This window comes from Anabrus simplex, chromosome 1 (assembly GCF_040414725.1).
Source record: "Anabrus simplex isolate iqAnaSimp1 chromosome 1, ASM4041472v1, whole genome shotgun sequence".
In the NCBI taxonomy this organism is placed as follows: Eukaryota; Metazoa; Arthropoda; class Insecta; order Orthoptera; family Tettigoniidae; genus Anabrus; species Anabrus simplex.
Genome location: NC_090265.1, coordinates 286,129,962 through 286,155,831, shown reverse-complemented (window position 1 = coordinate 286,155,831; position 25,870 = coordinate 286,129,962). Strand labels below are relative to the sequence as shown.

General features: G+C 38.9%; 1 protein-coding gene across 1 annotated transcript in view; it reads left to right on the top strand.

Moving 5' to 3' along the window:
• Positions 1 to 25,870, top strand: part of Patr-1 (Protein associated with topo II related - 1) — a 490,596-nt gene that overhangs the window by 23,276 nt on the left and 441,450 nt on the right. The window contains exon 3 of the mRNA XM_067159788.2: positions 21,950 to 22,143. Within this exon, the coding sequence (XP_067015889.2) occupies positions 21,950 to 22,143 (194 nt within the window). The remainder of the gene's footprint in view (positions 1 to 21,949; positions 22,144 to 25,870) is intronic.

Below are 25,870 nucleotides of genomic sequence, written 5' to 3'. Positions count from 1 at the left end.
GAGATACATCAATAGTTTTGCATACCTGCCAACTCTCTCGATCTAGGTGGGAGACTCCCGATTTTCGATCATTTTTCCTGACTCCCGATTATTTTTTTATTTCTCTTGATTTTAGCTTATTTTTTGGAGAAGTTAATATTTGTTTTCAAATTCCGCCCTTTCAGCTGTGCGCCAGTGGCCGGAAGTCCTTTGCTCATTGCCCGCTTTCAAATGAAATATTACCGGGCGAGTTGGCCGTGCGCGTAGAGGCGCGCAGCTGTGAGCTTGCATCCGGGAGATAGTAGGTTCGAATCCCACTATCGGCAGCCCTGAAAATGGTTTTCCGTGGTTTCCCATTTTCACACCAGGCAAATGCTGGGGCTGTACCTTAATTAAGGCCACGGCCGCTTCCTTCCAACTCCTAGGCCTTTCCTATCCCATCGTCGCCATAAGACCTATCTGTGTCGGTGCGACGTAAAGCCCATAGCAAATGAAATATCGATGTTACTGAAACCTGTATATTGCGACGCGTGTATCTATTGTCAATCTCTCGCTCTTGCGTACTATATTCGTGTTCATTCACATCAATCTAGTGGATTCTATACTAGTTGCTAGATTTCGAGTTTTTTTTAGTAATTTAGTGACAGAATTTCAAAGATAGCGGCTAATGACTTTTCTAAGAGTTTTTAGGAGCCATTTGGAGACAATATTGGTGAATTTTAATTTATTACTTGATAACAATAGCATTGCGCTTCGCATAATCGCGCGGGCATGATGCAATATATTAATCTATGCATTTACTAAGTAATGGCATCTAAGTTCATGACTGATTCACATGTGTAGAGCATGAGTTGATACTATTTTCGGATGGCTTATCAGAGACCAATCATCTTGCTCACATACTTCCTGTGGGGGAGTAGAGGTGTCTAATTTTTAGTCTTTTAGTCTCGTACAGTCGGGTTTTGAGACAATAAGTGTTATGATATATATTCTCCTGTATTGTGCAAGACGTGTAGAATAAGCAGTTGTGACAAACAGTTGTGACAAATTGTATCTCCTGATTTTTCCTTATTTTTTTGTGAAGTTGGCAGGTATGTTGTTGCAGTCCTTCCTATTCCCTTGCTTATAGATAGGTGCAGTTACTGCCTTTGTCCAATCTGAAGGTACCTTACCAACACTCCATGCTAATCTTACTACTCTATGAAGCCATTTCATCCCTGCCTTCCCCGTATGTACTTCACCATTTCAGGTCTAATTTTATCTATTCCTGCTGCTTTATGACAGTGGAGTTTATTTACCATCCTTTCCACTTCCTCAAGCGTAATTTCACCAACATCATTTTTCTCCTCCCCATGAGCTTGGCTTTTTGCAACACCCCCATGAAGACTTCCTTTTACGTTGAGATGATGTTCAAAATATTCCCTCCACCTCTCCCTTGATTCCCTGGGATCTATTATGAGCTCATCTGAATTACGCAAAACACTGTTCAATTCCTTTTTCCCTCCCTTCCTAAGATTCTTTATTACTGTCCAGAAAGGTTTTCCTGCTGTTTGACCAAGCCTTTCCAGGTTATTACCATCCCGTGACCTCTTTTTGTATTCAACAGCTATTTGTTTTGCTCTGTTTCTTTCATCAACGTGCAATTCCCTGTTTGCATTAGCCCTTGTTTGGAGTCATTTCTGATAAGCCTTCTTTTTACATTTACAAGCTGCTCTCAGGTCATCATTCCACCAAGATGTTCGCTTTTTCCCATCTTTACACACAGTTGTTCCTAGGCATTCCCTTGCTGTTTCTATTACAGCATTCCTTTATGCCACCCATTTTTTCTCGTTCTATATCCTGAACCTGCCTACTGTCTACTATTCGAAACTCACTAATCATATCCATGTACTTGTAATTCCCTCGTCCTGGCGATTTTCTACCCTTATTTGTTTGCAGACAGATTTCACTTTCTCCTAGGCCTAGAGATACTTAGTTCACTACAGATCAGATAGTGGTCTGTATCATCGAAAAATCCCCGGAAAACTCTTACATTCCTAACAGACTTCCTGAATTCAAAGTCAGTTAAGATATAGTCTATTATGGATCTGGAACCCCTAGCTTCCCATGTGTAGTGGTGAATAGCCTTATGCTTGAAGAATGTATTCGTAACTGCTAAACCCATACTAGCACAGAAGTCCAGCAAACGTTTCCCATTCCCATTAGCTTCCATATCATTCCCACATTTACCAATCACCCTTTCGTATCCTTCAGTTCTATTTCCAACTCTCGCATTGAAATCGCCCTTTAGCACTATCCTATCTCTGCTGTTGACCCTGACTACGATGTCACTCAGTGCTTCATATAACTTGTCATCTTGATCTTCATCTGCACCCTCACATGGTGAATACACTGAGACATTTCTGGCCCTAATTCCTCCAACTGCCAAATCTACCCACATCATTCACTTATGTTCGTGCCTAACAGAAACTTTGTTGCGTGCAGTGGTATTCCTGATAAACAGCTCCACCCCATACTCTGCCCTTCCCTTTTTAACACCCATCAAGTACACTTTATCTCCTATTTCTTCCTCGTTATCTCCCCTTACCCAAATATCACTTACTCCTAGCACATCCAGATGCACATCCTGATTGCTGACTCAGCAAGTTCTACATTCTTTCTTCCCCATTAATATTGATAGCTCCCCATCGAATTCCATTTCGCTCGCCAAGTTGTTTCCAAAGATTCCCTCGCCTGTCAGATGGGAGTGGGACTCCGTTACTCCCAAGATTCCCTTGCCTGTCAAATGGGTGTGGGACTCCGTGACTCCCATAGGTCCGAGGCTTGCTTAAAATGTTCTAATCAACTTGGCAGGTTCGATCCTGGCTCAGTCCGGTGGTATTTGAAGGTGCTCAAATATGTCAGCCTCATGTCGGTAGATTTACTGGCACATAAAAGAACTCTTGCGAGACTAAATTCAGGCACCTCGCCATCTCCGAGAACCGTGAAGGTAGTTGGTGGGACGTAAAGCAAATAATATTATTATTGTTATTAATATCAAAATGTTCTGAGCTCGGTAGGATGCAGGAGCAGGATGCTACCCTACTTGCTCATAGTCCAAGTGAGGATCTCTCCTCTAACAGGTTAGGGACCTTTGGTGGATTGTGTAGTCCTAGCCGTCTGAGTACAAAGAGGGTCATGACTCAGAATATGTCCGAGATGCCCACTCCCATTCCATAGCAACTGGTATCCCGATTCTCAGGACCACTTACTAGGCCACTCAGCCGTTGCCCATGGTTCACGAACTAGGACACGACTACAGTAATCCACACCATGAACCATCTTCAAACTGATAGTGCCAAAATATTTAACTAATTTTAATTTTAAGATTGATTTTGTAAATCCTTTGTAGTATTACCTAAGGGGAGATCCTACTGAGTTTTCAGTCAAAAATGGTCCAGGAACCAAAAATGAGATTTTTCCATCAGATGCTATTTCATTCCTTGCCACGCATTGTGATGTAATTTTTTTGCCTGTACGGCCATTTTTAAATGCACTGTATGGCTTTAAAATGACATGTGCACTTCAGTTTGAATGGACACGCCGACTTCCCTGCAGATAAAGTAGTATAGCTCAAAGATTCTTTTGTGTTTCAACTTGATTCTTGAGCACGATGTTTAGAAATGGCCTAGTGCTGCCATCTGTTATCTTATTTCAGAAATATCTTCAGTAGGAACACGTAAAGTCAGTCTGAGATTTCAGTTCCAGTTAAATATACTTTTGAGTGTCTTACATTCATTATTCACCCTAGAAACTGCATATTTATTGTCTTGTATTATTTACACACAAACTTGTGAAATAATATGTTTCTATGGTAACAAGTGGCAGTTCCTTTGATTACTTCCGTGCCGGATAACATGTGGTTTGTTTATATTTTGATGTGAGATTGTTGTGTTTTGCTAAGAGAAGTTTTGTTATATATTTTGTTCAGTTGATCAGTTTGTGTTCTGTTTTTTTTTTTAAATATAATGCATTCAGTGTCTAGTCGGTCGTGTAAACGTAAACTTCGTAAGAGAAAGAAATAAAGTGCAGTTTGCAATGTAAATAAACGTTGGGGTAAGGTTAACTCCATAGGTGCAAGCTCTTGTGAATCTGAGGTTAATCCTGGTCCTTCATCTTGCAATACATATTTAGAGGTTGAAAGTGAGCCTTAAACTCCTGTTTCTGTCAGTGTCAGAAAGCTTAACTTTTTTAATGATGTAAATAGTGTTAGATCTAGTGTGGTTAGTGAGGTCTATGTAATCATTCATTGTGGTGCATTGCAAAACTTGATTTCCAACCTTCAATATGGTGAGTGTAGCAGCAAATCTTTGTGTGGGGCCGACGACCTTAGATGTTAGGCCCTTTTAAACAAGCATCATCATCATCAATCTTTGTGTGCGTTTATGAGGGAGAGATTTGGTTTTAGCAGCAAGGTGGTGGTTAAATGTGAAAATTGTGGTTTTTTCAATTCAATGGGGTACAGTAGTCCACGTGCTAATGAGAAGTCTCAGAGGCCTTTGTTTGAAATCAACAAGAGGATGGTTGATGTTTTCATCAGATTTGGGGCTGGCTGTGCAGTTATGAATAAATTTTGTGTTGCTGTTGGAATGAAGGGTATGGCTAAGAAATCTTATGAGACCCAGTTCCATAAACTCAGTAAAATTTCGGGTCACCTTCGCAATAAAATTTTAGCTGAATCCAGGGAAGTTGTCCGAAGGGAACACACAGCTCTTGATCCCTCACTTGAAACACAAGACATTTTAGATATAGCTGTTTCTTATGACAGAACCTGGCACAAACGTGGCCACACCTCATTATATGGAGTAGGTGCTGTTATAGACATCCTGACTGGCCTGGTTTTAGACTATGAACTAATTTCAAAATATTGTCACAAGTGTAGCATAACAGCTGTAGAACTAGGTTTAGATAGCCCTGAATTTTCTGTGTGGCAGAAGGGACATAAAGAGTGTGGTGAATGTGCTATAAATTTTGATGGTACATCAGGAGCAATGAAAATGTATGCAGCAGAGAAAATATGGAAATGTTCTGTTACTGAGTGCAGACTGTGATACATGACCATACTTTCCAATGGTGATACAAAAATCACCATCTCAGTGCCTCTCAAGTGTATGGCAATACCATAACCCTTTCACTACCAATTTTATTTTTTCATAAATTAGGTTATTTCTTTGCATTTACTGGTCAACGAACTTCTAATTAGTATATAATTTCAATATCTAATTAATATGATACGTTGTGCCTCTGAGAGGGGCCCACTGGTATATTTTGAAAGATGCCAACTCTTATTTATAATACCATTATTTATAAGAATATGAAATAAAAGATATGGTACACAGAATACTAAATAGCCAAACTTAAAACGATGATATATAAGATCAAATTATTAGTTTTAGAACACTTCACATGTAGGTTAGATTAGGTGCAACAGATCAAGTGTGATAAGATGAAAAGTAGGCCTGCACAGAGGGAGCTTACACATTGTACAGAGAGTTTTGGTTCTTGTTCCTTTCTTCAGTTTTGAGCACCTCACACATCGCCTTCTGGTATTGCCTTCCACCGGCAACTGACCTCCAACATACAACGTCAATTTTGATGCCGAGGTAGGTCGCCCAGATATCCTCTTCCTTTTTACTGTTGCTTTTGCTTTGCCAACAGCCATCATTTGTTCTGCAAGTGGAATAATGTACTCCAGCAATGGAATCCTTTTATGCTTGGTTTCTTGATACAAAATCCAAGAATTGACAAGGGCCGTCATGAGAACCTTGAAGAAAACCTTTCTCCACCACTTTTGAGATTTTTTATCAAAATTGTATGTTCCAACTTTCTGAGAGAGGTCTACACCTCCCATAATTTCATTGTAGAATGATGTTGATTCTAGGCAGGGAACTACTTCTCTACTTCCATCTTTTTTCTTTTTTAGCACTTCGACTTCGTTTGCCACATGGCAGTTGCTAAGTACCACCAATTCTTTAGAATCCTGCCATCTTGCAGCAAGCGTTCCAGAAGCATTAGCCAAATACTGACATTGGCTCCTGTCTAACTTTCCCTGCAATTGTCGTTTTTGTCTGCTTCTGAGGCAGTATCACCATCCAGACCTACCGAATCATCGTCACTAGGCACATAATTTACATCCGCAACATCATCAGAGCCGAAATCCAAATCTGACGCTGAATCTTCTTCATTTGTCCCTAAAAACTTTGCCAGTTGGTTGTCATTCGAAAAGACATCCTCCCAATGCCGTCTTTTTGAAGTCATCTTAGCTACAATAAACACAATCTATTTCGTAAACCAGGTTATAAAATACCACTGGGACTATATGTCACAACAAAAACTACCAGTGGGTTATATGTGTCCCATTGTAAAGAAATTAGATATTACATTGCACTAACCTGATATAATAATATGTAAGATGCAAGAAAGTGGTATTTGTTATCGCTATAAGCACCTGCGTGTGTTACACAATGAATGCAATAATGTAACCTCTGAGAATTGGCGCGAAAACAATGACCCGTATCGATAATCTCCCGTTCTATGAATAAAACTTAGACGTGCCATCTGTTGGAAATTCATGGCAATGCTAAAGCTAACAAATCTATATATAACCATTGGGACACGGTCCTGTGCTATTATAATTGAATTAAATCCCAATAGTATTGGTTGATACCCTTGCGGGACATATATGTCCCAGTGGGAGTGAAAGGGATAATTGAAAAAGAGGAATGTGTTAACCACATATCCAAAAGGATGGGCACTGGGTTGAGAAGCCTGGTTAAAGAATAGCAGGGAAAAGGGGTGCGGCTTGGTGGTTGTGGATAAGCAACACTAAGACAGTACAATAACTGCACTTGCTTTTTATTATAGAACTGCAATAACTGCTAATGCCCCTGATGTGGTTAAAATGAAGCGCAATATCTATGCAACTCTACGCCACTGTATGTCAACAGATGAGAATCCCCAACATACAACATGTCCAGATGGGGTAGATTCCTGGTGCTTCTACATGTAATTTGTAGCGAAGGGTGAAACACCCCTGTCCCATTCTAGAATGCATGTGAAAATGACACAGCAGCTGGTAGCTAAAAAGATGCCCCTTTACTTAAGACTGGCCAATGATGACTTGTTGAAGAGGTGTATTAGGGGAGAAACTTAAAATCCAAATGAGAGTTTACACTCCGTTATTTGGCAAAAGTACCCTAAACATACCTTTGTTTCCATCAAGGGTGGACATGGCTGTTGTAAATGCTGTGGGGGGGGAGTTCAATATGGGTTCCCTAGCCTGTCAAAAGGTCAAAATGGCAGTTGATGGCAGATGATTGAGTGAAACCACTTACAAATTGGGTCATGAATGTGGTAGAAGACAGGAAGCGGAAAAGTGCCATGAATAGTAAAAAAAAAAAAAAAAAAAAAAAAAAAAAAAAAACTGTTAGGAAGAAGCAGAGGCTGTCAAAAGCAGTTGCTGAAGAGAGAAAAAGGGCTAAGGAAGGAGAAACATAGGGTGCTGGGAAGTTCTGATGGTGTTATTACTTGACCGTTTATTTATAAAACTAGCTTTTTCTCAGAACTAACAATTTCAGGTATTTAAAACGTTCCTTGCGCAACAGTTTTTGTATGATTGCCTTCAAACTTTGTTCACACACTCTACATTATAAGGTTCATGAAACTTGGTATCAGTTTTAAAATTTAATTATAATTTTCAGAGATATTGGGTGTGAAATCCAAAATTTTCATAAGTTTTAACATGGTTTTGAGCTGTAGTGACAAAAATGGAAATAATTGGATAACCACTGGATTGTTTTTGAAATAAATACCAATTATTATTAAAATATGTGTTGTGACTATTGTATGAAAGTTTCAAGAAGATATTTCAAATATTGTGCAAGGGACATTTTGAAAATGTACTTTTTTTTTTTTTCAAAAAATCATTATAAATTGAAAAAATCCATTCAAATTTTATAATTAGCTTAAATTTACTTATCTCACTGTACTACCAAAATTTGGTGAAAATCAGATAAGAGTTGTAGAAAAATTACCTCAGTAGAGTCTCCCCTTAAGGGTACAAAATATTGTATGCATGTGCCCTTAAATGTGATTTTTAGAAAGAAAAAGAAAACGTGTATCACATGTAAATGCTTCTTTTTAAAAACAGATCAAAACAGATTATGCAATGTAGGCCCGAATGCTCAGGTAGCGCTTATCTGCATTATGCATATCAACATATGCTAAAGTAATAGGCATCAAATGTGTAAAAGCCTTTGTTTGGTGCTTAACTGATTGATATTTAATACCTACAACATAATTTATATTGTGACTGTTATTATTTTTTGTTTCATAATCTGCATAGTTCACTTTTATGCACATATGCACCCAAAGATCAAATATTACTTAATATAATTATTAAGTCCATCTGAAGTAAATGTTAGTCGGTAGGGTAAAAGATGTTTCCAAAACTTCTGATGCATTTTTCTCTAAACTTAATGAATGGTGGTGCATACTTTATAATACGTTCGCAAAGTTTGTTTTGGCAGACTGAAGAGCCTAACAGTTATAAATTTAGTCGAAACAGAAAAGTGATGGCTTCGGATATTACAAAACATTGCAGGTTATAAATTTCATCTTTTTTGTCCGTTTTGAAGATCTACTTGTGGTACAAATTCTTATAATTTTGCTAGTTACCACCTATTCAATACAATAAAAACGTAGTACAAACTTACATATTTATTAAGATGTTTATATGGTACATGTTTCGCTCCTTTTTCGTGAGCATCATCAGCCAACTATTATTCACTTAAGGTTGTTTAAGATCATGAAACAATTCTTTTGGATTAAGATTATTCCTATAAAACTAATTGACAAATCTTATAATATTTTACAAGTTATATAACAATAAAATTATGTCTTTAAGTTAAAACTTTTTGTCTAAAATCTATCTAAGTCTAACATTTTATTGACGAAACTCATCTGGTGAACATCTTTTAAATTGTTTAAAAAATAAAAATAAAAAACTTTTGAGATCTGGCTAATTGTATTGATTCATGTTGCTTAACTTGTATGATTGTCGTTAAAACTTCGTAAACTATATTGACAATTTTCTGCAGTTGATAATTGTCTATGTTATGGACATTTGACTTGTTCTCGTTGCTGGAGTAACATTTATACAAATGTATTGGCATTAATTTATTAATTTATTTAAATTAATGCCAATACATTTGTATAAATAACTGTTTGGTGAAATAGAAAATACTTCATGGATGAATAGTCACTAGGATAAAGTATAAATAACGAAATTGGGCATCACCTGCAAACATAATTTACAGGAATAATTGACTCGCAGAGCATGACAGAACTCCCTCTCCCAAGGCGACGGTCATCAGGCTGACGATGCTCCAAACTTGCTATATAACCTTAGTTGTTAATGTTTACCCCTGAAATTAAATTTAGGTAACATGCTAGGTTTTTACTCTATTAGTAAAAGTTATTATAAGTTTAACTATTAACTGTTAAATTTACTGAGAATTAAAGTTTATGAAAAATTCTAACACTACTCACAAATTACAATTACATTTCCATCTTGCCCATTTCACAAACAACATAATGTATAATTCTGTACACATCACTTTAAAATTTACACTGTACATACATGCCTCATGTGGTATCCCTTATAACAGATTGAAACACACATTATTTTCACTCAACATTTTAATTGGGAACATGCATCATTTTCAAAAATATTTTTTTTGAAAAGTACACCAATGAAATAGTACGTAAACGTATTGCATTGTGGTATGTTGCCTTGTTTTCTACCATTAAAAAAAATATTTAATAGTGCCTTTCCGCAAGGCGAGTGAAACGGCCTCTGACGTAAGCGGCGCGCTGTGACGTCACGATCCAGTACCGCATGGAGCTCTACCAGCCGTTGTGCATCAGCCGTTGCTAAAAGCCGATAACTTCGAAATGACAGAAGAAAGGTTCAAAACAGCACAGTCAGACGCTTTTATTAGATCAAAATCAATCGGTCGGCTCGTCCGGTCCGTTTGCCTTGGTGACTCTGAATAACTTTGGGCTGATCGCACGGTCCTCGTGCCGGCGACGATCTTTCAAATGTCTGCCTTATCAACTGTCGATGGTAGGTTCTGCGCCTACCACGGTTGTAACGGGTAACGGGGAATCAGGGTTCGATTCCGGAGAGGGAGCCTGAGAAACGGCTACCACATCCAAGGAAGGCAGCAGGCGCGCAAATTACCCACTCCCGGCATGTGAAGATGTCATCATTCTTGAAAAATGTGACTTTTGTGGCCGCAGAAATTCGCGGATAACAAGCAAGTTTGTAAGTGGCGTCTTTTATATACGTGCAGTGTACTGTAACCCATAGTATTAGGATAACAACGAACCTGGATAGATGTCACATCACTTTCAACATTTCCTTCTAGACTGATTCCCCTATTAAAGAATAACATTACATTTTCGGGCTTTCAGCATTAGTAAAGTAAGAAATCGGATTTCAGCAATAACATAAACATATAGGTAGCATTATAGTACTAGTCCGCTCCTGTGGTGTAGTGGTTAATGTGTGCCACTCCCGGAGGCCCGGTTTCGATTCCCGGCTCTGCCATGAAAGTTGAAAACAAATAGTACGAGGGCTGGAACGGGGTCTACTCAGCCTCGGGAGGTCAACTGAGTAGAGGGGTTTCGAATCCCACCTCAGCCATCCTCGAAGTGGTTTTTCGTATTTTCCTACTTCTCCTCCAGGCACCTAAGGCCACGGCCGTTTCCTTCCCTCTTCCTTGTCTATCCCGTCCGATCCTCCCATCCTCCAAATGGCCCCTGTTGAGCATAACAGGTGAGGCCGCCTGGGCGAGGTAATGGCCCTCCTCACCAGTTTCATCACCATACTCAAAGTCTCACGTTCCAGGACACTGCCCTTGAAGTGGTAGAGGTGAAATCCCTCGCCGAGTCCGAGAGAAAACCAACCCTGAAGGATAAACTGATTAAGAAAGAAAGAAAGAAGGAAAAAAAGAAAGGTCATAGTACTATAGGGCTATAATCTATCATTCCCCAAAAAATATATATATTTATGGTTGGGACAACTGGTCTACCCACTTCCGGTGCCCATGAAAGAGAATTAAATATCTTTGTGGAGGGAAAAAGTTAAACATTATAAAGATAAATATGACTTCATCTAGTTTTCACAAGTCGGGCTGAGTGGTTCAGACTGTTGAGGTGCTGGCCTTCTGACCCCAACTTGGCAGGTTCGATCCTGGTTCAGTCCGGTGGTAGTTGAAGGTGCTCAAATACGTCAGCCTCGTGTCGGTAGATTTACTGGCACGTAAAATAACTCCTACAGGACTAAATTCCTGCACATCGGCGTCTCCGAAAATCGTAGAAGTAGCTAGCGGGGCGTGAAGCCAATAACATTAATTACATTTGGCTTTTAACAAGCTGAGCATATCAGGAAAGAAAAGTGTCCTGGTGACATTTTACTCGCTCAATACAGGAATGTCTTTGGGTGCCGTGACTTTTTTTTTTTTTTTTGCTTTACGTCACACCGTCACATATAGGTCTTATGGCGACGATGGGACTGGAAAGGCCTAGGAATGGGAACAAAGCGGCCGTGGCCTTAGGTACAGCCTCAGCATTTGCCTGGTGTGAAAACGGGAAACCACGGAAAACCATCTTCAGGGCTGCCGGCAGTGGGGTTCAAAACCCACTATCTCCCGGATGCGAGCTCACAGCTGCGCGCTCCTAACCGCACGGCCAACTCGCGCGGTATTTTTACCCTTCGGTTTATTGACTTGGCTTGTATAACCTAAAACTTAGGCTAAGTTGGATATTTTAAACACCAATATAACTATTTTCACCTGTGTGCAATTATGTTATTTATTTCATTAATATTATGATAATTATTATAATTGAGCATTGTTAACTTATAAGACCGTAACAGACAAGCATTGGTTTTGTGTAGAGTTATACATTTGTTAAATTCACGTTGTTTCCTTTCATGATGCACACGCCTATTCTTTGTTACATTATAGAGTATTTAGATATAGCCTAAATTTCTTTACCAATTAAGCTCTTCAATGAAGACATACATAACTGTCCCATGCCGAGATATATTGGTAGAATTAGAGCTGTCAAAATGGTTCATAACCCCTTTGATTTATTATCTAGACATGTATCACCCAAAACATAGGTTAGGTTTGGAGAATACTTTAATAATCAGCATTATTTAATGCACTGTTTATTACTTTCATATTCCAAGATGTAATTGAAGCATTTAAATAAAGCATCATACATTAAAATTTAAAGTTTTACCACTAGAACAGCTGACATGGAAAAGTGATTTGAAAATTCAAACAAATTAATCTTACGTTAAAATCTTCAAAAGCGACTGTGAGCTTGCATCCTGGAGATAGTAGGTTCGAATCCCACTATCGGCACCCCTGAAGATGGTTTTCCGTGGTTTCCCATTTTCACACCAGGCAAATGCTGGGGCTGTACCTTAATTAAGGCCACGGCCGCTTCCTTTCAACTCCTAGGCCCTTCCTATCCCATCGTCGCCATAAGACCTATCTGTGTCGGTGCGACGTAAAGCCCCTAGCAAAAAAACAAATCTTCAAAAAAATAAACTGTAGACTTTTCCGATATATCACCAGCATTTCTCCGGCTCGCCAAAATCCATTTCTCCCTAGTTTTAGCGTCTTTGGAACGTTTATAAACAATTTGTTTGGTATGGTATGCGATGTGCTATTGCACATCGGAACTCTACACCATTTATAAGTTTTCTGCCTCATTGTCTGCGCAGGATTCATTTTAAGTCTAAAATATACCACTCAGATTATTATCCAATGTATAGACCTCGAATTTAACCATACCAGACACTAACGTAAAGTAGCAATACGCGAAGTGTATCCTGCTTCTCACAGCACACTATGTGTTATTTCGTCTGCTAATTCAGTCAACCTGTACGATGACGTCAGACCAATGAGATCGCGTACTTGCGTGACGTGACATTTTCGTAGATTTTTATCATGTTTGGAGTTATTGTTTGTACATTCTGATCACATTTTTGAATTCTGCATGAAATTTTGAATCAGATTAGCATATTTTTAATTAAAACCCCGGATCAAGCATGTTCCCTATTAGTAAGGACAAGGTGGCACAACTAGCGTTATGATTGGAAACCAGTTATTTGCTAAGTGCAGCCCTAACCTAACACAACACTCACTTCTTAAATCTTGAGTTCTGGGTCTTTCCTATTGCCACAACCATCTATATGATGGTTGATTATTTTTATTATTATTATTATTATTATTATTATTATTATTATTATTATTATTATTATTATTATTTATTTTCCTTAAATTGTACATGTACAATTTAGGGGTGGTAGATGGAGAAAGGGCAAGCCCCACATACACGGAAGTGCCTCCATCTCCACATGTGTACATAAATTCTACTGAATATTTACATACAAACTTATGTAGACAATTTTAAATTTACATATTTACACTACAAACACTGTACCCTTAGAATAATAATTATCTTGATTTATGCTGAAAATACTAAAGAACACCCAGCCATTTATACTCTCACTCAGACCCCTGTATACACACTCATTCACAACCACTCCCACACGCGCACGTATACACATTCGCCCACATACACCTGTACTTGCACCCATCCTTCTTGCAATTCCAAATTATACAAGTTATATACATCGCATATGGGTTTCTATTTACATATACATTTTCTTTACTTCACGGAGGAAGTGAGGAAGAGGAAGTAGCTTTACCTCAGATGGTATAAGGTTCCAGGTACGAGCAGCCCTTGAGTAAAACCCATTTAAGTATGAGGTTGTTCTAGCGAAGGGAGGGACAAGAGTAACTCCTTGGCCTCTTTTAACAGAGCGGTAATTGAGCTGCAGGCGGTGGAAAGGGGAGAGGTGTGTGTTATCTGCCAGGGATTTCCTAAGGAAGGCTACATCTATTTGTGTACATAACGAGTTCAATGGTAGCAATGACCTGGCTGTGTTTAAAGGGATGTGTTTGTTAATTACACGTTTTGCTCGTCGCTGGATACCTTCTAATTTCCTCATATTTTCCGTTGTAGTTGGATGCCAGGAAGGAAGGCCATATAACAGTATGGGCCGCACAAGAGAAATATAAGCCGTTCATAGGGCTTTACTTCTTCCTCCCGAGAGACATCTACGGACGAAACCTAGCGCCCGGTATGCCTTACACCTCTCTTCCTCCACGTGTTTATTCCATTTCAGATTGTCCGTAATGTGAATACCGAGCAGTCTGATGGAGTTAGAAGTCGGCAGTTGGATTCCACATAGAGTAGGTTGGTTCTGGAGTGGTTGTTTAGCTCTGCTTAGTCTTATATATTTACACTTCTTAATATTTATATACATTCTATTTACCTCACACCACAGAGCTATACTATCCAGATCCGATTGGAATTTCATAATATCATCACTGTTTTTCATGGCTCTGTAAATGACTGTGTCATCGGCATACTGCGCCATGGTCGAATTTACACAATCCGGTAAGTCGAGAGCATAAATCGTGTACAGGAGGGGCCCTATCACACTGCCTTGAATTACTCCAGAAGTAATTGAGGTTTGGTCTGATTTGGCTCCTCCGTACACAACACATTGCATTCGACCCACCAAAAATGACCTCAACCATGACAGCAGTTTACCCTGAATGCCGTAGTTGCTAAGTTTTAACAGAAGTCTTTGATGTGACACCTGGTCAAAAGCTTTGCTCCAGTCCAGAGTCACACAGTCTATTTGTGAGACATCAGTCTGCTCCAAAGAGAATTGCCAGTCATCAATGACTTTCGTTAGAAGTGTTGTGCAGGATTTTCCCGGAATGAAGCCATGCTGGTTTGAGTTCAGCAGGTTTCTCTCCTTGAGAAAATCCAACATATATTTAGCAACTAGACGTTCCATACATTTACAGACCCCTGATGTTATAGAAACTGAGCGGTAATCATCTATGTTTTCCTTATCTCCATCTTTGAAAACTGGTACTACGTTGGCTTCTTTCCACTCCAAAGGTACAGACCCGGTATTAATGGAATAGTTCAAGAGAGCGCAAAGCGAGGGCGCCAAGGCGACTGCACAATTCTTGAGAATTCTTGCTGGCACTCGGTCCGGCCCGGTCGCGGCATGAGGTCTTGTTTTCAGAAGGCTATCCTTTACTTCATTCGTTGAGAAATACAGGTTGGTTAGAGGGAAGAGAGGGGTATATGTTGTCCTTGAATATAGCACGTTCTCTTCCTCAGTAGGTACGGAGAAGTTACTTTTAAATTTCCTGTTGAAGGTGTCTGCAATTTCTTGTGGTGTGGAGACTGCCGTACCGTTATGTTTAAATACAGATGGTTCTCTGTTGCAACCTTTACTTTTGAGAACAGCCCAGAGTTCTTTGGAGTTGGTGTTGAGACTGTGGATGTAAGAATCATAGGAATCTCTGATAGATTGTTTAGCCTTGTTCCTAGCCAGCCTGTATTTCTCCCACTCATAATCGGTTGGATTTCTTTTCCATTTCTGGTACAGGCGGTCCCTTCTTCGAATTTCTCGCACTATCTCCTTGGTAATCCATGGAGATTTCCGTTTGCTGGTTATATTTACTGTTGGTGTGGTTTCTTCTACACAATGAAAGAAAATTTTCTTCCAGTCGTTCCATATCTTGTTTATGTCAGTACTGGCGGTAAAATCTGAGGTGAGAACGGGGAGGCGGTTGGATAGTAAAGTGGATAGATCGTTCCAGTTTGTTCGGGAAAAATTATAAACTGTTCTGGTATGGTGTTTGGGGGATGGTTTTATATGGGTCAGTGTTGCGAGAATTGCCTGATGGTCACAGAATCCAGGAATAGTATTAAGAGATTGGACGGACTGTGGTATATTACTTAGGAAAAGGTCAAGGGTTGAGTTGTTTGCGTAATACGCGTGGCTTCGAACATTAATTGATGAAGGAATAAATCATAGAAAGCGGAAAGGAATTTATAGGCGCAGGGGTTATTTGGGACAGGTGCAGCATTTCTGGACCACGTAATTTCTAAGTTGAAATCACCGACAATATAAATGGCAAGTGACAAAAATCATTGTTATCCGTATTGAAGATACTGAATGTAGGATGTTGAAAGGTTTGTTTTTTTCACCTATTCAATACATATAAATTTTATAATTTAGGAATTTATTGTAGATTCCACTTGAGACATGTTTCGCCCTTCATTGAGGGCATCATCAGTCAAAATATCACCTCAAGGTAAAAAAATCAGGTAACTGGTTAGTAGTAGACATGTACAAATTAATACATATTATTAACAACATACAAAAATTAAGTAGGGGAAATAGTTGCACAAAAGTGATGGTTGAACATGTAGGTTTATAGATGAAAGGTCAGCACCAATGCCTAAAAATAACATAGTAGAGTTCTGCAGTGGTGCTCTGGAGAAACAGTTGACGCAATCATATGATAATAAAAAGTTAAAAATATTTACATTATAACAATTAAGGGAGAAAAGGTGTAGTGTTTGGCGTCAATGTTTTTAACCTACAATTGATGTCAAAGGTTGGTAACTATACAGTATTTACATTGTTCTATTGAACAGTTGAGAAAAAGTTTTAAAAAATATTTACATTTAACATTCATTTATTTACAAACATTTACGCTGAATGTTAAATGTAAATATTTTTTAAAACTTTTTCTCAACTGTTCAATAGAACAATGTAAATACTGTATAGTTACCAACCTTTGACATCAATTGTAGGTTAAAAACATTGACGCCAAACACTACACCTTTTCTCTCTTAATTGTTATAATGTAAATATTTTTAACTTTTTATTATCATATGATTGCGTCAACTGTTTCTCCAAAGCACCACTGCAGAACTCTACTATGTTATTTTTAGGCATTGGTGCTGACCTTTCATCTATAAACCTACATGTTCAACCATCACTTTTGTGCAACTATTTCCCCTACTTAATTTTTGTATGTTGTTAATAATATGTATTAATTTGTACATGTCTACTACTAACCAGTTACCTGATTTTTTTACCTTGAGGTGATATTTTGACTGATGATGCCCTCAATGAAGGGCGAAACATGTCTCAAGTGGAATCTACAATAAATTCCTAAATTATAAAATTTATATGTATTGAATAGGTGAAAAAAACAAACCTTTCAACATCCTACATACAATATAAATGGCATCGTAATTTTGTTGTACATGTTGCACACGCTCAAGAGAGAGGATTAGTTCATTGTTCATTTCCGGCGACTACTTAGGGGCGCGATAAATTGATCCAATAAGGAATTTGCGTTTGTTGCACGTCACTTCCACCCACAGTGCTTCGGCTGCTGTCTCCAAGTGATGAACTCGAGTTGGATTACATTCTGGCTTGGCTGCAATTAGAACTCCTCCTGCTGAGCGGTGGGATCGGTCCTTACGGAATAATATCAGCGAGTCAGGGAACACTTCTGAGTCATTAATTTTGCTGGACAACCACGTCTCATTGACACATACGATGGTCGGGTTAAGGCTTTCAAGCGATGCGTGGATATTTTGTAACCGTCCAGGTCGCATAATACTGCGCGCATTGAAGGCAAAAAGTGATATATTTTTATTTACATATGTACATTTAGAATTATTTACTAAGTCACTGGGTGTATCACTGGTAACTGTAAAGAACGAGTCTGATAACAGCGGCATTTCACACTTCCAGCATAACCATGTACGGGAACCGTTCTTTATTTTTCTGAATTCAGACACTGAGATTTTTGCGCAGGTTCTATGGCCTTTTAGCGAGCAATTATTACAGTGGACAAATAATTGGTTCCTCCTACCACTATTTCCGCAAATTGTGCACTGTTGTGGACCCGGATTTAGTTCGATGTCCCCACGTAGGGCAAGTGCCAAGCAGAGCAGTGGCTGATTATCTACAGGCAGTCTGACAACACCGCTCCCGTCCCTTCGCTGAGGCCGACCCATGGCTGCCATCTCCAGACTTTCAGCACTGCACCACGTCAAGCCGTTAAGAGTACATTTTTCACTCACCAATAGTTTTTCCAATAGAATTATGTTTTCCAGGTATCCAGGAGGGTTATCTGAAGCGATTGTAGCACTTTTGGAGTATTGCACTGCACTCTTTACCACCAAAAATATAATAATACTGCGCATAACACTCAGCGTCACTTCTGCACACGCCGCCCCCCCAAGACATCACCACACAGGAAACACTGCACCAATTTCACTGATCTTTATCCAGATTCCAGACTGCTTAGCCTCTTATTGACAGTTTAGAAGTACGAGATCTTTATCCTATTTTGACCTCGTATGTACATTGAATAAGAAGCACCCTCACCATTTGAGAATACCAAGTACTGTCACTGTATGAGGAATTAACATAGTCACATCAGCATGCTAGGTGAAATCAAATCAGATCTTAGCTATGTACCATATGAAGTCAGGTGTTTGCGAAGAAAATATCAAATTAAGTGCAGCCGAACAAGTATAAACTGTTCACACACTGAGTCCGTACAGCTTACTGAATCTGAATGCAGATAGGACAATGTAAAAAGAATAATGATCCAGTTCTATTCTCGCGTAAGGTTTATAAAGCCTCTCTCCACGTTAAATAGCAACAAGCATGTTGCATTTTTCCAAGAATAAGCAGGTAATGAACATTTGGGCTATATTTCATCAAGTCGTAATTAGTTCTGTGCACCACATACTACCTCCAAACTACACATATAAAAGGCTGCCCACAATGTGTATTTCCTCAGCGAGGAAAAATCCATAGTCTTACAAAACATCACCATGTAGCAGCTTCTACCAACCGCTCACTGGGAATGTCCATTAACGAGCAATGCACTCTTGACTCCGTAATTGTGCAGTAATGCTCCCGTAAAGAACTCGTGCAACACCCACTTTGCGGTATCATCATCAATCAGCAACTGTAACAGTCGTGCACAATAATACAAATAAACTTGTAGCATGCACGGACATGTATAGATTCGCTCCATGCTGCGCAGCGTCCGCCGAAATCCACATGTTGCAACACATTAAACCAACTTCAACCTTCTTTACCGATATAGTAGCTGTTTTCCCGGTTGCATAATCTTTACTGCTATGCCATGTCTACAGACTCTTACCCCAACTAAAGTTACACCAATATAAAGATACATAATTCCATGCTACCAATTCTTCTTATGATGTATTGTTCTTACATCTCAATTTAAAACTCACAAAATATTTATTACTTTATATTAAAAATTATTTTATGAAAATTTCCTAACCTAAAATTGGGAATCATATTCTCATACAGTTACATTATGGCCTCTGTAAAGACAATTTTCATTCTCTTCCTCTATAATTCTTCCTCTGAGAATTTCAGTATCTTCTTCTCTATGTCTTGTCTACTAGTGTTTTGTAACCACTTCCTGTACCCTTCTGTTGTTGACCTCTGGCATGTTGGTTGGTTTGTATTTTCTTTTTCTTACCGACTTCTCCTTCCCTTCCACCTTGATCCTCCATGTCAGTCCATCGTGAGTTCAACAATTCATTTGGTTAGTCTTCTTGTCTTTCCCTTTGATACCCCCTGTTCATTCTCTCTTGTCTATCCTGATCAAATATCTATTAAATCTTACCTTTTGAGTCTGATTTTGTCAGAGTTATGTTGCGATACAATTTGTTCCTTGATCTTTGCTGCCATCTTTTGCCTTCTCTTTTAGGTTCCAGTATCTTGTTCAGGATTTACTTGTTTCTTTTTTGAGTTATTCTGACTTATAACTTCCTAGTGTTATTGTTTCAGCCACTTGCATTGCCACGTTCCTCACTGTTACCTTGCAATGTCTGACCTCTTCAACCTCTTTGTGATATTGTTTGTCCATGAAGACATGATCTAGTTGGCATTCTCCTTTAGTGTGGTCAGGTGTTTCCGTGATTTGAGTTTTTGAGGTTTTCTTTTTAAGTATGTGGATTTTGAGATTAGGCTATGGTTTCTGCAGAGATCGATAAGTCTTTGTCAATTTTTGTTTGTTCTCTTGTGGGCGGGCCGTTTTCTAATGATGTTGCGGTATCGTCGTCTTCTGCTCAGTTGAGCGTTGAAGTGTCAGAGCAATAGTTTTATACATTATTTTTGGGGATGAAGTTATTTTTAGAGCATGGGCGTTTTATTTTGGTCTGTATTGTATTACAGTAGATGCCTTTAAAGTTAGTGTTGAATTTCTTGAGGATCGTGACTTGAAAATCTTGTATGGAGTTTATTATTTTAAGGCTGACCAAAAAGTCTGTTCCAAACTGTGGAACATTTTTTTATCACTCTCTTCCTGGTATACCTTCATAAAGCCTCCAGCCTTGAGATTCCATGGTGACTCATTGCCTGCCTCTGTAGCATAACGGTTAGTGCTATTAGCTCGGGGGCCCGGGTTTGATTCCTGGTACTGTTAGAAATTTAAGAATGGTTAAAATGGTACATTCAGCTTACCTCTATTGGGGTTGTGCCATAAAAAAAGTTTCACCACCTCAGGGCGAGGGTGCGAGTGTTCTTCTCTTTATGTCATCCTCATTGGTGTTATTTCTTGTGGTCCTTTGTTGAGAATTTGTGTTGGTCCATTATGTCGGTTATCACTTTCAGTTTACCAGTCTGCATAAGTGAGTTAACGTTATATGTGTTAAAGTAGGTGATTTATTTTGGTTTGAGTTTTGATTTTGTAAGTCTGTGTTAGTATGTATGGTGGTGGTTATTGTTTTTAGAGGAAGTACAACTTGGCAACACTAATCAGAGGGAAAGAATAGAAGGGATCCGACACTTTCAAAAAAGAAGGTATCAGTCAAAGACAGACAAGGACCACGAAAGGCGTGAAAATGAAGACTCCCCAGACCTAGAGTGCTCTAATACAGTTGGGGTCGGAAAAGAACTAGAGTTGAGCAAGGGAGGTCAGATAGGATAGATGAAAGTGAGGAGCCTGGCACGAGTGGAAGTAGTGCCAGGACTTAGCTAAGTGCCCTGTGGTTGCCAACACACGCTCCCAAGTTGAGAGCCCCTACGGCCCCTTTTAGGCACATCTTATGACAGGCAGGGGATACCGTGGGTGTTCTTCTACAGCCCCCACCCTCAGGGGGAGCTTGTGTGTGTGTGAGGTAGTATTTCAGTGCATCTGATCACATTTTATCGTATAAGTGGCTGCCCACCTTACCAGTATGCTGCATTCCCTGAATTCTTGGTTCAGCCGACGGAGTATTTTTTAAAAGACTTTTCATGGATGATAGTCAAGGGGTCACCTGTGGTGGGACTAGGTTCCGAGTTACAACTCTGGATGTGATCCGGTGATGATCCCATTAACGTTGGAGTGGGTCCCCTAGCCTTTGTAAGCCCCCTTGCCCACAAACTGCAAGGCAGCAGCTGGTGACCGATGGTTCTTCCGCTGTTGGGATGTTTCCAACACATTCTTCTGTCTTCCTAGCCATTGACCATTCAGTGCAATTGTATTTGGTCCGCAGGAGGTATTTTATTTAGGTCAAATCCGCTGGCAAGCTGGTGAATGCACTACCGCCCCTCTGCCACCTCGAATGAGTCTCATGGGAATATTACGTCTCCTTCTGCTACTCACTGTTATACTAGATATTTCTCACTTTCTCAGAGCACTGCACTCCAGTACTTTTATGTATGTTGAAAACGAACTGCACAGGAGCATGATTTTTCTTTGCTAAAACCCCACATACATTACTGCCAGACTTTGACCACCTTAAGGTTAGGTTCTTGCCTGTAAGCAGATAGTGATGTAGTCGTATTTATTTCTCCTTAACTTAGTTATGAAGAAAAATACTTGTTTCCATAGATCAGTATTTCATACTTTCCTGTTGCAATTTCTGCTATGAGATTTTAACTTTTATTTTCCTGCCCTTTCTTAAATTACAGAGTGTGACTGGGAGCAAGACCATGAGAAACTCGCTCAGATAGCAGAACAGTCACGGGTACATAGTAACAGTTACAACAATGGAGAAGATCTTGATTTGGAGGCAAGCGTTGTTCACTTGGTTTTGGAGGATGGTGAGGAAGATGATGAAGTGGTACTTGAAAATGGAGCCACCAGTACACCAGAGAAGCCTTTTGTAAGTATATACCTCTATCCATTAAGAACAGATTATTACCTAATATTTCAGAAGTTACCAGGAGTTGAGGTTTACATCACTGGTAGTTTTTGATCGTACATACACATTGATACCTCGTGTAGCTCTGATTGTTGTAATGCTGATTTATTCTTGATTCTGATAATGTTGTGGAGGAGGTTGTACCCATAGGAAAGAAATTTGGTTTTGAATGGGTTGATTCCAAGGCATAAAAGATCGATAGGGTGAAGACATAAAGCTGAAAATTACAGGCTAGTCAGTTTGACATGCATTGCATGTAAGCTTTGGGAAAGCATCTATATATTTAAAAAATTTATGAAAACTAGTCAGTCCGGCCATTCTATCTGGTCGATTTCCTTCATTTTTTAAAAACTGAAAGGTATTCATGCAGCGATTTGTCATCAGGTACTATAAATCACTTAACTTCTGCCTTCCTCAAATGATTTGATTTTTTCAATTTTTTGTCTCTTTGAAGCAATCATATCTTTGGTTCTAAATGAGGTAGGGAGTTCATTTTGGCCTAAGAAGACTCAGTGGATCAGGCTCTTTCATTTCAGCTCTTAACTATTCAAATTGGTTGATTCTGAGGAAAGTTATGAGTTAACATTCAATTTGACGTCTCATTTCATCAACATTTTTTTCTCATTGAAGCAATCATATCCTTGTTTTGGTCTAAAAACACTCAGTGAATCAAACGCTTTTTTTTTTCAGGTAATAACTACTGAGAAAACTTGAGTAGTCTCTATGATGAAGATCTTTGAAGGACGTTTTAACAGTTTGGCACTTGGTGTTGTTCCAAGGAACGTTTAATTCAATTTCTTTGTGTGATGTATTTTCAAGTGTTTTGTTGACATAATATTACATTCTATTACCACAGCAGATCATGTGCTTTATTTCATTAACTCGAAACTTTGCAAATACATCTGTGAGGATAGTAACGAATGCAAATACATCTGTGAGGATAGTAACGAACAACACCATACTTTGTACATTGCGGGCGGAGCCAGCGGGGAAACTGCTAGTTCTTTCTGATTATATTAGACATGTTTGCAAAATTAATAACTGGTTCGATAGAAGGAAGTTCGGGTTAAGGAAAGGTTATTCCACTGAGGCTCAACTTGTAGGATTATGGCAAGATATAGCTGGTATCTTGCATTCAGGTCAAATGGACTGTATCGCAGTTAACCTGTCTAAGGCATTTGATAGGGTGGAACAAGGGAGACTACTGGCAAAAACGAGTGCAATTGGACTAGACAAAAGAGTTACTGAATGGGTTGCTATATTTCTAGAAAATAGATTTCAGAGAATTAGAATACTGGGGAGTTGGCCGTGCGGTTAGAGGTTAGAGGCATACGGCCGTGAGCTCGCATCCGGGAGATAGTAGGTTTGAATCCCACTGTCGGCAGCTCTGAAGATGGTTGTCTATTTTCACACCAGGCAAATGCTGGGGCTGTACCTTAATTAACTCCATGGCCTCTTTCTTCCAACTCCTAGGCCATTCCTATCCCATCATCGCCATAAGACCTATCTGTGTCGGTGCGACGTAAAGCCACCAGCAAAAAAAAAAAAAAAAAAAAAAAAAAAGTTAGAGTAGGTGAAGCTTTATCTGACCCGGTAATAATTAAGAGAGAAATTCCTCAAGGCAGTATTATTGAACCATTAACCAATATATTTTCTTATACAGTAAAAACCTTGTTTATTTGAGGTCATTGGGATGCAAAAATAGGACTTTGATTTATGTGATTTCGAACCAACCGCCAACTCGTAATTCAGAAATGCCAACCCTTGCGACGTCACAAAATATTCTAAGACCTGTTACTTCATGCAGTTAACCGTGATTCAGTTTGAACTTTTGAAATGTCATGGGGGAAAAAAAAAAAAAAAGTGTTTTCAAAATGTATCCAACAAGGTGCATTTACAGAATTGAAATAATGCACTTGGATAACTCACCTCAAACATAATTTCGTGCAATGAAAAAAAAAAAAAAAAAACGGAAACATGATTCAAAGACGAGATATCTATGCTGGCTTCCCTGTGCAGGTGCTTTATCTTTAGGATTATTGTACTGTTTGCATGTTTAGATGCCTTTACTTGCACGGAAAGTGCCTGATGCCCTTAAAACATCGTGGCTTATTAAACTTTCCTATGACAAGGGAAGTCTCTTGCTTCCGTGTGAATTGCAACATAGTGCAGGGACCCCCACCGTTGTACGATATCCTGGCTGGCCCTTCTCTCCTTTAAAACCATAAGTCCATTTGGGCTCGGCATTAAAAAAAACAGTGTAGTTTCATCGGCATCGACATTATTTTTGGTGTGTACGGATTGATCGTGGTATATGAACCGTGCTTTTTTGCCAACTATCGGCATCACCAATGTTTGTGGATTCTGCTTTTTAGCACACTGCCTGCTACGTGATATTGTGGCATTCCTTAAAATGCTGAATACAAAAGAATTAAGATTTCACTTGAACTTAACAAATATGAAGTGCACTATAGACACACAGAAGTGAAAGTGCGAAAAGCTACCCCTGCACGTTCCAGAAGACGCATTCTTTCATGATGCAGAGATAATTACTCTGTAAAAGACTATTTATTTAAATGTAAAGGCAGTTTTGAATTAAAAGTCTGAATTTTGGTGATTGGACAGACATTGTTCTTCAAATTACGAATTGTCTATATTTTGAATTAAACAATTTAAATAACATGCAAAACCATACCTCATGTTTCTGGGAATGAGAGCTTCTTTAAATTAGGCGAGATTTTGAATTAACCGATATTGAATTATCAAGGTTCTACTGTATATTTAAATGATATTAGTAAAGAAGTGGAATCAAAGATGAGGCTTTTTGCAGGTGGTGTTATTCTGTATAGAGAAATAAAAAGTTACAAGATTGTGGGCAATTGTAAAATGACCTTGATAATGTTGTGAGATGGGCAGCAGGCAATGGTATGATGATAAAATGGGATTAAAAGTCAGGTTGTGAGTTTCACAAATGGGGAAAGTCCTCTCAGTTTTAATTACTGCTTTGATGGGGGTGAAAGTTCCTTATGGTGAAACCTAGGTGTTAATATAAGGAAAGATCTTCATTGGGGTAATCACATAAATTGGTTTGTAAATAAAGTGTACAGATCTCTGCACATGGTTATGGGGGTGTTTACGGGTTGTAGTAAGGATGTAAAGGAGAGGGTATATAAGTCTCTGGTAAGACCCCAACTAGAGTATGGTTTCATTGTTGTAACTTTAATGTTAGTAATAATAATAAAATTAATAACTGAATAGGTATATATAAATAAATAACATTACTCAAAAACTTCATAAAATACTTGAAATAAATTAATATTACTCAAAAACTTAATAAACCAAAATGTCCGTAGTATGGGCGCCAGAGTTCACCAGAATGGATCCCTCGAATTTAGATAGAGCATGATAATTCTTTATATCCCAGGGCGTGTACATAATGCTGTGTACTGGTACATCTGCTTCAGGCCTTACCGAACCTTCTGAAAACTACTAAATAGGTAGGAACTGCACCTAGGTTCATCAATAACTCCACTGATTCTAAAATATCTAACTATATTCTTAATAAAATCCATGCATGAGCACCTCATCAACACACCAAAATACACTTATAATATACAAACCAAAGATTGCTGGAAGACTCCATATTTACAACAACAACAATGAAAACAGTGGGAAAACGAAAGTGAGA